The sequence below is a fragment of the Melopsittacus undulatus genome, chromosome 4, assembly GCF_012275295.1.
Source record: "Melopsittacus undulatus isolate bMelUnd1 chromosome 4, bMelUnd1.mat.Z, whole genome shotgun sequence".
NCBI classification, from domain to species: Eukaryota; Metazoa; Chordata; class Aves; order Psittaciformes; family Psittaculidae; genus Melopsittacus; species Melopsittacus undulatus.
This window is the reverse complement of record NC_047530.1, coordinates 112,539,397-112,553,919: the sequence shown is the minus strand read 5'-3', so window position 1 is coordinate 112,553,919 and position 14,523 is coordinate 112,539,397. Positions and strand designations below refer to the sequence as shown.

The following is a 14,523-nucleotide window of genomic DNA, read 5'->3' as shown; positions in this document are numbered from 1 at the left end:
TTTTCTGGTTTGTTGTTTGTTTTAGTAGAAGTTCCCAAAACACCCAAAAAAGCACTTAGACCCATTCCTCTCGGAACCTCCATTGCCTGAAATTGAGTCACCTGAGTGCTAGGTATGTCTGAAGCCCTGTGTCAGTTCATGTCTTTGTCCAGCTGACCAAGGAGCCTGCAGCAGCGTAAAACTCTCCTATCCTTACTGTGCTACATGCCAGCCCAGCAACACTGGGCTCCCTGATGTTATTTTCAGGAGCAAGCAGGCTGTGGATTGGGAAGAGCAGCACAGTGGAGGAAGAGACTCACCTTATGGCTGGGTGTTTGGCTGCAACTGCAGAGCCAAGAAAATCTTGTGTCATTCAGGAGCCTCAAAGGTGGTATTCACAGGAGCTTAGTGTTCCTACTGACAAAGTTTTTTGTATTAAGTGATGGTAACAAGGAAATGTTCTCTGGCACTGCATTAATGATCTTATCTCCCACCCTGCATGGGACAGATTTTGTTTTATGAAGCTGCCAACTAAGCAGAAGATCAGCAATTGCTGTGTTCATCTCCAGTTTTCCTCTTAGAAACGGTGCTACGTACTGCCATGGTGGACATCTCACTGCCTCTTTTGTCTTGGGTTAGCATTGCTCTCTCTGAAGTTGGGTTCATGTTGGACTCTGTAGTTTCTATGGCACTGCGGCTGAACATTTGAATCAGACACTTCCTGAACTAGAAAGTTGAATAAAAGATCAATCAAAATGTGGAACTTTACAATATCTCTATAAAGCAGTCTGTGTCTTTGCTAAAACTCCCGGAAATTCTCTTCGGAGTCAGTTGGGAGCATAAGGAAGTAGCCCCATAAAATACATCTGCTGGCATTACCATGAAGAGCTCTATAACTGAGAAATAATGATGCTCTAAAAAGACCCACACTACTGGAAAATCTTATTCCAAAAATGAAGTCTCTTCTGCTTGTTACTAACCACATCTAATGGACAAAACTGGTCATTCCTCCAGGCTCATGAGTTGCTTTCATATGCTAATACCCACCTACTCAAAGACAGTTTCTTTCCATGCTGTTCATATCCATGAACAATGGAAAACCATCAGACATCTGCCACACACTGGGAGATCAGGGTACTGTCTATAGCATGCAAGACAAGCAATAGCTTTCTCTGCAGCACTGAGAAAAATAATTGTATTCATCACTTCTTATTCAACAGTCACTTTACTATTTTTCTTCTTTTCACTTACATGCTTATATTCTGCTTGGTGCCACCACTCTTAGTAGCTTCATAGCATAAATCTATTACAATTTATTATCATGCCTCTTCCAGTGATTTTTTTTTGGTTCTAAATGCTGGATATTGCAATGCTAGCATATCATAAAAGCTAACACAGTTACCTAGTAGGTAGGTAGAAATAATTCATTATAAAGCAAGACAAAATAACAAAATACGAGTGTTAAAGACATTTTGAGAGCATACAGTACCTGTTTGTTCATAAAGACATAAATAACTGGATTATAAACAGTAGCCGTTTTGGAAAAAAAAGCTGGAACTGCTGCCAGACAAGGATCCAGCTCAATGGAGGGGTATGCAGTGACTAGGATAGAAAAGGCGGCGTATGGCATCCAGCAGATTAGAAAGGCAACGATCATAACAACAACCATTCTAGTCACTTGTCTTTCAGGTTTCCTGGTAGTTCCCAGCCTGCTTTGTGTATCTGACACCTTTAAAGAAAAGAATAGAAGATTCTAGAAAACAACAAGGCCTCCAACCAGTGAATGTAGTGAACAGGTTAACAATCTGCCATGCTAGAAGGAAAGACCTACTCTCCTTGAGTATGGCAGCACATAAGGATGCTGTTACTGGACCACAGGGCATCAAGTGTTATTGCTGAGGGACATGAATTACTGTACATTGTTATTGCCTTTGCTTAGGTGTTTTTATATTTTTATTGTAAAAGTGAGAGCAAAAAGCAGTTACCAGGGCAATCTCTGTGTAACAATCTAATTGCAGCCTGCGAGACACTCCCAAGACTTAAGCCAAATCACAAGCAGTGAAGTGGTGGCACAGGTTTGCTGTCCAGCCCCACAAAAGTTAATCTAGCTCAGATAACTTTATGGGTGCTGCATCAGCCCACCCCAAGGCAGTACAGAAACACCTTTAAATTCCATCTGTGAGAAAAGTAATCCTAATGATTTTTAAGTAAGATCAGAAACAAGATTTGGCCTCTGTTCAGAAACTGACCCTGACAGAACGAGTAACTGGTATCATCTGATAACAATGTCTTACCTCTAAAAATACAAAACAATTAGGGCTACATTTTTGGGAGATAAAACTTGCCGTACATCACTAGCTTCAACAGAGCTACACTGGCTACACAATCTCCTGGCTGTTTCACCCTTGTGTCACATCAGTCTGGTCTTTTTCTCAACTATGGCTTTTTGTGGATGGCAGTAGATTCCTTCCTTTCTAAATCTAAGAACATGAAACTGAAAAGGAACCATCTTTCAAACAAAGGAATAGTGCCATAATAATTTATCTCTATTTTAAACTGCTAATTATACCTTTTCCTAAGGTTTCTTTATTTCATTAGTTTTTCAGTTGTAGTGAAAGCTACTGTTGGCATTGTAAAGCTGGGTTCACAGGGGCTGAGGGAGTAGGAGACTTCTGTAAGACAAACCAGTGTCACACCATTGCACTGTGGCAGCCATGGGAAATGGCCATCAAAATCAGGGAAGTGGGTTGGCTGGAAACATCAAGACACCAGTTCTGGTGCAAGGGTCTCTCTGTTCACTGCAGTCAGATTTGTAAAAATTAGCTTAGTTGTGAGATATAAGCTTATGACAATTTAGTATAAATTTAAAGACTATATTCCAGACAGTTGGCTTTTCTACACCACTATTTTAAGTAACAGAGGCTGACTCAGACAGTTACATCACTCTGCAAAAGCCAGCAAAAGCCAAAGGCAAGGGCTGGCACAGGCTATGGCTAAATCATCTGTGATATGGTGCCCTGAGGCTGTTCCAGCATCTCCCAGCTGTGTGGTCTGCCAGGTCTGTAAGCTGCAAAAGGCAATGGGAAACACACAACCTCCCAAGAAGTGTGATTTATTATTTTCTTTAACATTACCACTATTCTTTCTGGATAACAGAAGAAGAAGTGAGAACGTAAGCCTAGAGAGATCACACAACGGTCGCTCCAGGCCAATGCTGGGACCCACTACATGGCACAGATCAGTCTTCCAGAAGGTATCCTGACCTGACCCAAATGGCCAGATGGACCATTCACTGGCTTCTGCTGTGACTGACGGTGACATTTTCCTTCTCTACCTCCTTTTTATCTCATCTCACCTGCTTTTGGTTTAACTTCCGGATGCTTAAGTAGTTACCCTGGAGGAAGGAAATGACCCCTCTCTGCATACCTCCTGAAGCATCCTAGTAGCACATCAGCCACTGCTCTGGCAGACCCATCATAGTGCTGAGTGCTTGGCTGCACACTCTCTCTGTTGGGTTAACATCCCTCCCTTTCATGTCTGATCACCAGGGCCACTTTTGCCTGTGCTCTTTCCATTCCATTTCCACTGTGGGTAGGTTTGGACAGGGAAAAATAAAATACTGATAAATGTTCTGGATGTTCAGAATAACAAGATTGTAGTTTTACAAGTTATCTCAGGAAAGTCTGAGTCATCAACAGTGATTTTCTTCAAGTATATCAATGTCTTGTAATTCTTGTGCCACACCCTCACATCACCAGACCCTTTGCTGCCTCACCAAGAGCACTGTGAGCAGCAACACGCCTGTGCTATAGTTCACATTCAATCTGGGACATTTCTTGTGTTTGACACTGAAATCAACCTCCCCTCAGCCACTTAACCTTCTCTTCCCCAAAAGCATCCTGGGGAAGTCATGAAAAAATCCATTTAGAGGAATGCTGTTGTCACCTGCAGTATGCATTTTCCTAATGCATGTATTTTCTAATGAGATAATAAGGTATTTTATGCATTTGCCTTCTGTTTTGTTTTACTTACAGAAAATGACACTAAGAATAAACACAAGCATTTGGTTATCACAAATACTTTCAAAACATCAGTAAATTGAAGAAATTTACTGAATTTATTACTAAAGGAATAAGACAAGACAGGTAATAGCAGTAAATAGAAATAAAAATATTGTCCCAAACTCCTGTCCCAAATATGAATTTTCCTATTTTATTGTCTTCTTTTTCACTTGTTGCAGATACTCTTTTAGATCAAGTCAACATAATCATTAAATAAAATTCAAGAGCATTTCCCAAGTCTTTTAAATGTACCTGGACAATCTTTTATTTACTACACAGCATTAGATTATATATGCTACAACTTACTCTGCATGCAAGTGTTATAGAGTATTAGCCCCCACCCTTGACATTTACAGTCATTTTAAGCTAAATTTTGATTTACCTGGTTTGAGTCTTAAGAAACATCACTGAACTGAAGAACAATTGCAATCAGACCAACACTGGGTCATTCAGTTTCTTTTGTTATGAGGCAGACATTCTTTCATTGGTATGAGATTTGGCTAATGAGATGCATTGATAAGTGACTGCAAACTGCACACTTTGAAAAGCCTAACCATAACATGAGTTTCTGTGCTTAAGGATAATTAAATTACAAGGGATGATAACCGAGTGCATTTGCTGCCTGAAAATTTGATCTGCTTTTGTCTGATCTACATAGAAAACTGAACACATGCATTCAAAATGTTTGCATGCACATGTGAAATTTTACTTCTTACCTTTCTTAGCTTCTGCATCAGTTTTCCATAGGATACCAAAATCACAGATAAAGGCACTATAAAACAGGTGGTGAAGAATGCAATAATGTATGTGCGGTCAGTATAAGCTCCTGAGTACCTGTATAAAACACAAAATACATCATGTGTTACTAACCTCTGTCTAATTCTGCTCTTCAAGGCTGTCACTAGTATTTTTGTCAACTGCTTCGCTCATTACAGCTCTAATCACCAGATGGAGCCCTGGGCCACCTCCCTGGCCATGGGCTAGGACAGGATCCTATGACCACAGTATCCTAGAACTGTGGGACAGCTCAGGAGGATGGGACATGTATCCCAACCCCCTGCACAAAGCAGAGTCAGCTATGGGGTCAGACCAGGTTGCTCAAGGCCTTGCCCAGTCTTCTGAAAAACCTATCTCTTTGTCCTCTATGAATGCTGACAACAGCACAAGGTGCAGGACAGTTCTATCAGCAGAGGTGGAAGCTCCTCTAGATTTCCTTGAGATATTTTTTTTTAATTCTGTTCTTGGCGAATTTTGCTCACTTTTCTACAACTTCCTTTACAGCCATTTTGTGCAGAGATGTGCACCATCCTTAAACCTTTCCTTTAAATTCCTGTCCCTGAGATGTCCTGAGCTGCAAGTTCCATTTCTTTACCATACCCTGTAAGAGTGGCCTTACCAGTTAGGCTCACAAGTAGTTCCAATCTTACTGGTGGTGTAACTGCTCCAACCTATTGTTGGTGGAATGGTCCAAATGAAGGAAAAGGTCCACACAAAGGCAATACCCAGGGCTGCATGCTTCCCACTCAAGTGCATATTTCCCAATGGGCGGCAGATCACAATGTACCGCTCAAAAGCCAACAGAGCAAGAGACCAGAGAGCAACAATGCCTGTAGGAAAACACAGACAGTGTCAAAACTTGAGAAGATTCACTGAAAATCAAGCACGATCCCACATCCCAGAACTGGTTAGGATGAAAGGCACCTCTGGAGGTCACTTAGTTCAACACACCCCCCACCACACACACACACCCCCTTCAAGCACAGTTCATACTGCAGGCTGTCCAGGACCAACTCCAATTGGGTTTTGAATATCTCCATGGATGGAGACTCCACAACCACCCTGGGTCAACCTGTCCCAGTGTTTGACCACGTACCACATCAGACACCTCTTCATCACCTCTTTCATTAACACAAGTTTATGAAAGATTGTGCTATTTATGTGCATTAATATTTATTAAGAGGACAAGATTTTCATATTAGTCTAGTTTGTCAGTCTACAGTACAATGACTTGCAACAGCAAGCAGTTAATTGGGCCACTTAACTGACAATGACTTCTTTTTTCATCCAGTTCTACTCTGTAAAGCTGCAAATGATGTGTACCTTCCAAATAAACAAATTAAGATATATCCTCAAAACACTGTCATTGCAAGGAATATGGTATGTCAGGCTGTCATGAAGCTCTGACCTACAGACAGCTGCCCACAACAACTACCAATTTATCAGGCACATATCACCTGGTTGGCCACCAAAACCTTGAAATAGCCTGATCTTTATTCATGAGACACAGCTTACATGCCACAGGCTGATTTAGCAGCACTGTCCCTTGCCAGCATTCCCTCTCTGTGTATCTTAATCAGGCTGAGAGCAACGTGGGGCTCTTTTTCAGGCTACAGATCAGGAATGTGTTTGATTCAGAGCAGTTCCAAGAGTCAGAAGGCTGTCTTTACTAAGCAGCTTTAAAAATAGGAACAGGGAAGCAGGAATGTCTCTCTTAAGTAGAGAACCCATTTAAAACTAATTTTCCATTTCTTCTGCAGAGATGTATTTACACAGGGATCTATGTGGTGAGGATATTCCCTGTTAGAGTACTTCTAATACTTTGTGTAGTTAGTAAAACGAAGTAAAGAAAAGGAATCACAAAAAAGTGGGTATGTGGAGTGACTGTTTTAGCTGTATAATCCTTTAGCTGTATAACCCTTACACTAGCAGGTAGCTAGTATAAGATGTTTTCATAGTATTTCCCACAGTTTAAAAGCAGGTACTCACTCTTCTTCTCTCTCTGTTATTTACTTACACATACACACACCTAGATACAAACCTTGAAAATAGTTACACATAGAGAATTTTTCCCGGACATTATTTTACTCAACCTCCTCCTCCCCACAAAGCTGTTAGTCTATTAGCACCCTTTTCATGATTATGTTAAACATATTCAGTGACCGGTGTACATGCAACAAGCCACTGGTATATGACAGAGATATTAATAGATATCATTAACTCATGCATGAGATCCAATACAGAATATATTTAACTGGGGAAAGAACTAGCAAGTGAAAATCGTGTAAAATCAGTCACTTGGGAAGCTGCAGGATAGCTATTGGAATACATTGAAGGAAGGTGAAGGAAAAGAACATACAACCACAAACAAAATCAAACTTACCAAAAAATGTGACAGCAAATCCTTCCAGGACACAAGCCCAGTATCCCATATAAAAATAACCTTTTAGGTTTGTTAAAAAGCTGATGATGCCACCAGTTAGTGAGACCAGGAAATCAGCCACAGACAAATTGACTATAACATAATTGACAGGTTGTCTCAATTGCTTGAACTTAAAAGTTACCAGGATCACAGCCAGGTTCTCAACAAGCGACAGGGAGGTCACCACCAACATTACTGCTGCCAGAAGCCTGAAGTGCCAGGGCTGGATGGAGTCCAAGGGACGACGGAAGGGATCCCATCTGGCAGGACCAGAGGAACTAGGCAAAAGTGACTCATTTTCAGGTGCTCTGAATGCATCCATTTTCTCTCTCTCATTAGCAAAAATAATACTGGGTAATATTGGAGTTTCTAATCTGTATATAACATTGAAATTTAAAAGGAGAAATATACTGTCTCCAACAGAAGTGTGAACAAACTCTCCATGCCTCCACTTCCCAGTAATAGTACAGAATAGTCCAGAAGACAAACTTTTGGTCAGAGGAAAGTTTAGTGCTGTGCAGTGAATGCAGGAACAGTGATGAGCAGGAAAATCTCTTAGAACAACTCCTTCCCCTTTCTGCCAGCAGTCTCCTACCTCTCTCCTGCTGCAGCTGTGTCTTTGTCTGTAATAAAACCCAGCTACAGAAGATGCAGGTTTCCTCCTTCTGCAACAGCCAACAGCAGTACTCAAATACCCCTCAGATCACCCCTACTCTGGAGGGGGGGGGGGGAATGAAGCATTGGCTTGGAAGCCTCCCTGACCTTTAGCACCATAAAAAGAAGCTTTCCTTTTGTTACTAGGATGGTGAAGTGACGTCCTCCTGCCCTGTGCTGCTGGAGCACAGCAAGGGGGAGGCTCCCCCTTGGCTTGTTTCCTTGAAGGAAGGCAGCCCTGAAAAGATTAATGCTGGGCGACCACAGCAGCTGTAAAGCAGGCAGTGAGACTGCACTCACACCCCTGCCCACAGCTCAGGGGAGCTTATGGCCTCCAAAATGAAGCTCCAAATTAAATAAGTTTTCTGTGTTAGTCAGTGGAATTTCAGCCTCTACCAGGGACAGAACCAATATAATTCCTGTTGAAGGCATAATGATTATAATTGCATCTTTAGTGCTAAAAATTCAAATATGTACTTTAAATTCAAATATGTATTTTAAAAATGGAGTTTTTAAATATATGAAAAGAAATAAAATCAGTACATTATGAAAACAGGCAGCAGGAAATCTCGTAGCTGGTCATATATTTCTGACAAAAATGACTGGATGCCATTTAATAACTTTTTGATACACATTAGCAGCCAGGGTTACTTATGGTTGTTTCCAAAGGCGAGTAGCTCAGTCACTTTTGCACCCTAAGTAGGCACAATACTGGGACAGATATTCCAGTACTCCCATTCTAAATGACTGCCAGTAATAATCCTACAAATTAAGCTTGACATCCCGAGAACACGGAGATCATTCAGCCGTGTTTTGAGGTAATTCCTGGAGACTGTAATTGTTAATGTGACCATCAATGTATTAACCAGAGCCAGAAACACAAAAACAATCCAGTTCCCATCTTGGAGTTCACACTCTGGATGCACACCGTATACAATACATGCATAAGCAAACAGGAGCTGGAGTGTGAGTGAAAATTAATAATACTACCTGCCCAACATTCCCTTGAGTTCATATTTGCTTTGGTTTGTGCATGAAACATTCTGTTAACACAGGTTAGAAAGTTTTGACATACAGGATAAGGAAGAAATTCTTTACTGTGAGGGTGCTGAGGCACTGGAATGGGTTGCCCAGGGAGGTTGTGAATGTTCCATCCCTGGCAGTGTCCGAGGCCAGGCTGGATGAAGCCTTGGGTGCCATGGTTTAGTGTGAGGTGTCCCTGCCCATGGCAGGGGGGTTGGAACTGGATGATCTTAAGGTGCTTTCCAACCCTGACTATTCTATGATTCTATGAATGAAATGAAAAGGGTTTATGGACACTGGCAGAATAAAATCAGAATATTTTTAACTAAAAAAACCCCTAAACTCCTACCTACCATAACCAAAATAACAAAGGTGTTTTAAATGGTTAGTATACCCTCAGCTGAAAAGGAAAGAGACAGTGCTTAATCAAATCTGATACTCACAAAATGATGCCTATTAAAAAGAGAAATTAAAAAATTCCAACTGCCCTAAATAAAACAAGGATCAACACACAGCAACATTAAAATGCCTCCAACCAGTCTTTGTATGGCACGACTCAGCACAGTTCTGCTGGCTACATCCTACAGCAGAAGATCTGACCACAAATTTAAAATGAAGTTTGAATATTATATTGCTTGAAGTTCTACATGGCTTTAAATTCCTGCAGATGTCAGAATGAAACTAGAACTCTGGATTTAGCAAGTAACAGAGAAGGGAGTATCTGGACTTCTCTAAGGTACGAATCTATTGACTGTACATTGACACCTCTTTTAAACAATGGATAAATATTGTCTCTATTGTTGGGTTTTTGTGCTGTCATACTGTTCAAGATGTTTGTATGAGTTATGACCTTGGTTACAGTTTAAATGCCTTCTCTTTTTCTTGTGCTTCCTCTTTGTTTAGAATCCTTTGAAAATACCCCTATGTTGTCTTGCTTGGCTGTTTTGCTTGATTTTCTTCTTCAGCAGTCAACTTTGTCACTGAAAGTGATTCTCTGTGACATGCCCTCTTACTACAGCAGCTGCACTTCTTCTAGCACCAAGGGTCTGCATTTGCTCCTTCACTCCGCAGTTGCTGCCCCTCTTGCACTGCAGCTTCCTCACTACCATCACTCCCTGGGTTTGGGTTTTTTTTGTTTTGTTTTCAATTTTGTGACTTTTTTTTCTCAAATCAGCATCTAATGTAGAGAGACAAAGCATTGCCTTATGAGGCAGAACAGGAGTATCTTGGGTCTGGAGCCTCCATTTAAAGAGGCAGCTGTTCTTCAGCCTTACATCACAAGATCTTTAGCTGCTTTTATTAAGGTCTTGTTTTCCATTAGTGCCACATTCCTTTTCCTAGACTTCCATATGCTGAACATTTCATATGAAGAGATAAGTTGGTAAACAACAAAACAGCCTTGGGCTATGGTTAAACTGCTGCTGGTGAAGCAGTGAACATATAGTCAGTGAGGTGAAGAGAACGTGTAACTAACAGCACTTGCGTAATATGTCTATGGTAATTCCACCTGTAAGACAAAATCAGGATGACAAGAACAGTGTTAACTGAGAAAAAAATCTGGTGCCTGAAACTGTATGTAGCACTTAAGGAATTAGCCCTGCATTTACCAGTCCCACAAGACACAAACAGGGAAATGAACTATAATGTCAGTGTAATATTTCCAGTGGTGCACTGGAATTTGTTCTTTCAGCTTCTGAGCATGTGATAGTCAGTCCCAAGATGCTGCCAGCAGTGGCCTTCACTCCCAAAGTGACTGTGAAAGATTTGCTTTGTGCCCAAGAAGGATTTGGTTTAATCACATTTAATTAAAGCAAGCATCATGTTCTGCTCTTCAGGTGTTTTGTGGGGATCTGAAGTGAAGTGACTTTCCGTAGAACCAAACTGGCTTCTGTGCCATACATGAGTGCCCATCTTGGTGACTGACCGAAATTAACTTCTATTTTGGAAAAAAAGGGTAAAATCAAATCCAATTGTATTCTGACCTTAATTTCTTCAAAGATTTGGTCTCAATCTAACTACTGAACCTCGTCATGCCTGGAAAGGTTCAAGGAAAACACCTGTAAAACCTAATGGCAGACTTTGCTTGAGAACCCTATTAAAGGACTGCAGTGATTGATCTCGTTTACCTATCCTCAAAACAGGCCCACATCCTTTTAGAACCTTTCGAAACCTGAGTATAGGAAATGGGGTTTCTATTAAATTTCTGGAAATTTAGACAAATATTGTCCTCCAGCTGCCTAACTAAATGAAAACCACTCAGAACATTACATCAGAAGTGAGAGCAGAGGAGCGAGCTGTTAGTCCTTTGCAGTACCGTATTATAAAGTACCTTCATATAACCCATTCAGAAGCTTCTGTGGGTGGATACTTTGCCTAAATCCAGCCCAAGAGCCAATGTAAAAAAACCCCAAACCATGAGTAAAGTGGGCTTTTCTAGTGGATCAAGCTGAAGCATCTGATTCCAGGTGGTCAGTTTCCCTGTACAAAGAGTACTCCACATGTTGGCATTTGGAATTGATTTCCTCCGGCCATTTCTGGGTTTTCAGCTGCAGTGTTACTTTCTTGCAGTTATTGAAAGAGAGCAGTTACCACGTTTGAAGTCTGTTCACAGGTAACACTGAACATTCATAGTGGAAAAACTCTGTCTTTGCCCTTTTGAGTGACTTGGAGGAATTAATTTGCTCTTGCTCATTAAAAGAAGGAGCACGGAGATAAAAGCTGTGTACAAAAGTGGCGTTTTAAACTGGGAAATATACCAGCATAGTTACAGGACTTCCAGTAACCAGCAATACGTAACAAAGCTGGTAGCTAAACAAAGCATACCCTACGAATAAGAAACTAATTCAGATACTGAGCACCAGAAAAGGAAACAGTTTGTTAGCAGGCTGTAGTTACAACACGCCAACAGTATCTTGCAGTTTGAGGCCTCATCTGAGCAGGCAATACTTTGTTTAATGCGAGATACTTTGCAAAGCTCAGCTAAATGTGGCTCACTGGGCACTACGTAACAGCAGTCAAGTAGATGGCAATAATTTCATGCTTTCACTAATTCTGACTTAAATTATTTTGCCGTGACTATAAAAGTTTTTCCACAGATTTTTGAGTTTTCACCCACTTGCTTTCACACGATACTAATCTATTAATACCCTGGGGAAAGAAAGCATTCTTTTAACAATAAGCAATAAAGTCACTCAATGAGCTGACACTGTCACAATAAGCAAAACAACAGCTTAATGGTTTGGTTTTCCTCAGAAATTGCATTCCTGCAGATGAGCAGTGTGAATTGTTTTCCAGTTTTTCACCTGGCAGTTCCAAGTAAAAAAATTGCTCACATGAGATTTCTTGTTTAAGAATATTTTTCTATTATGAAATCCTCATTCAGAGGAAAGAGGACTTAATCATGCAAGAAATCTTGAGGAGGACCATGTACATGAGAATCTTTAGCCTTAATAACCATCATTTTAAAAAGTTTGTTATTAGCTACATCAAATACATGTTGTTTATTTTGCAGTCCCTAAAGACAGTAAATGGTATTTCCCATAAACTTCTTAGTACTAGATTGAGACCAAATCTTTGAAGAAATTAGAATAGAATAGAAATTAGAAGTTAGAATACAATCTGCAGCTTTGCATTTGTTGTCATATTTACATTCACTGGAAATACAATAAAGAAATCAACATCTTGATTCTATGATACTGTGCATGACTATTTTCATCCCAGCCTAAAAGTCAGTGTTAAGATAGACTTTCACCATCATCATAGAATCATAGGATCACAGAATGGTTTGTGCTGGAAGGGACCTCAAAGCTTCTCCAGCTCCAACCCCTGCCACGGGCAGGGACCCCTTCCACTGGAGCAGCTGCTCCAAGCCCCTGTGTCCAACCTGGCCTTGAGCACTGCCAGGGATGGGGCAGCCACAGCTTCTCTGGGCACCCTGTGCCAGCGCCTCAGCACCCTCCCAGGGAACAGCTTCTGCCTAAGAGCTCAGCTCAGTCTCCCCTGTTCTGGCAGGTTCAAGCCATTCCCCTTGGCCTGTCCCTACAGGCCTTGTAAAAAGTATCACTACCTGCCCTTGTAAGACGTCTGCAAGTGATCATCCAGATCATCTTAAAAGTAAGTGGGCTTAGAGTGATGATATGGAGCAGTTTTTCAAGATTTTAATTTCTGTAACACTGGCTGTCAGACATTTAACAACTCAAAAATATTTCTACATCGCAGTCCTAAAAGAGACTGGGATGCAGTGAAGAGTCTAACCCAGCAGTTACATCAGCATATGTGGTATGAGCTGATTTAGCCCACTGAGGAGCAGTGGGGGCATCAGGTACAGGTGACAGGATTGCTGTCTGGCACACAGGTGGAGGCATGCCATAGATGCCTCTCAAGCCGCCAGGGCCAGCCATGCACCAGGTCACCCTCCCATGCACTGGTGGGGCACGAAGGGTTGTAAGTGACCCCAGGGCAGCCAGCCCCAAACAGCACCAGGGTGCACAGAGCAGTCCCATGTGGTGCAGTCACTGGGGATGACCAGTCTCTGGATGGAGCAGAGGCACCGAGGCTCACAGAGGGCAAAGGCACTGGAGCCAGTCTTGGCTGGGAATTAGGAGACTGTGGAAGACAGAAGTGGTACCAAAATGAGAACCTCTTCCAAAAATTAGTCTGTCGCCATCCTTGGCACAGCAGCCACCAGTCTCTTCCATGCCCTTGGGAAGGCTTGTGCTGGCTCTGCAGTGAACAGCTGACCTAACAGCAGCAAGAGAGTTTTTCACACAGAAAAGGCAGAACAAACCCAAACAACCTCTCTCTATTTCTCCTGTAATCATCACAAACTCTTTCTACAACATTCAACTTTAAACTTAATTTCTGTAGCAAAGTCCAATGTTTGTCTAGTTTAGACCTCAAACAGCAGCAGGTCACAAGGTTACTCCTCTCTCTTTCCAGCTGAGAAGAGACATTTTCTCACTCCGCAGCTGTGCACTCCTGGTAAAAGATGACACATTCTTTTCCTTTTGTTATTACTTGTTCAAGGAAAACAATTACAGATTTTAATAACAATAAAAGGTTTTAATATTGGTTTCATGAAGATTCATGCAAGCACTGCCATCAATTCTAAATACACAAAGACCTCACAAACAAGCTCAGAAGTGTCTAGTTGTCTATTTAAACCCTGAATTTGAACATTCATGTGCATTAGTAGACTCTGGGTTCAGGTCTCAGCCTCAGGACTGTCTCCAGTTCCTCAGATAGTTTTCCAAAGCAATTCTCTGCTGAAACAAAATCAGTAAGAGCCACTATCCAGCCAATGGCATCTCATTAGTGTGATATAAATCAAACGCAGCATGACCTTGCTTTCTACTCAATTTTATTTATACTTGTTTGGGGCCAAGTCTGTTATGGTCTCATAGCTAAGTCTCATCAGAAAAGACTGATGGTGTTTTAAGTGTTAGCACCCACCCCAGAGATTCCTGAGGAAAAACACTAAATCGCCATCAGCCATGTGTCAAACCATCACATCTAGGTATCTATTGTGGAGCATCTTTGGTTGTGGGTGTCTTACAGGTTTTATCCTCAGGATCAAGAAGTTCCTCACATTTCCGTGGGTTTCTTTTT

General features: G+C 41.4%; 1 protein-coding gene across 1 annotated transcript; it reads right to left on the bottom strand.

Moving 5' to 3' along the window:
- Window positions 1–392: 392 nt before the first annotated feature.
- On the bottom strand, window positions 393–7,561 carry LOC101871498 (opsin-VA-like). The gene is made up of 5 exons (XM_005144165.3): window positions 7,201–7,561; window positions 5,437–5,647; window positions 4,757–4,874; window positions 1,469–1,708; window positions 393–705 (listed from the first exon to the last, which is right to left on the bottom strand). The coding sequence occupies exons 1-5, from the start codon at window positions 7,559–7,561 to the stop codon at window positions 523–525; spliced, it is 1,113 nt and encodes a 370-aa protein (XP_005144222.2). The 3' UTR covers window positions 393–522.
- Window positions 7,562–14,523: the final 6,962 nt, after the last annotated feature.

What these genes read in the sequence shown, in the direction of transcription:
- LOC101871498 (XM_005144165.3), bottom strand. Translation starts at nt 7,561, where the DNA reads ATGGATGCATTCAGAGCACCTGAAAATGAGTCACTTTTGCCTAGTTCC. An exon ending in ACTACTTGTGAGCCTAACTG is followed by an intron (nt 4,875 to 5,436) that starts GTAAGGCCACTC and finishes TGTTTTATACAG; the next exon opens with GTACTCAGGAGCTTATACTG. An exon ending in TGATGCAGAAGCTAAGAAAG is followed by an intron (nt 1,709 to 4,756) that starts GTAAGAAGTAAA and finishes TTTTCTTTAAAG; the next exon opens with GTGTCAGATACACAAAGCAG.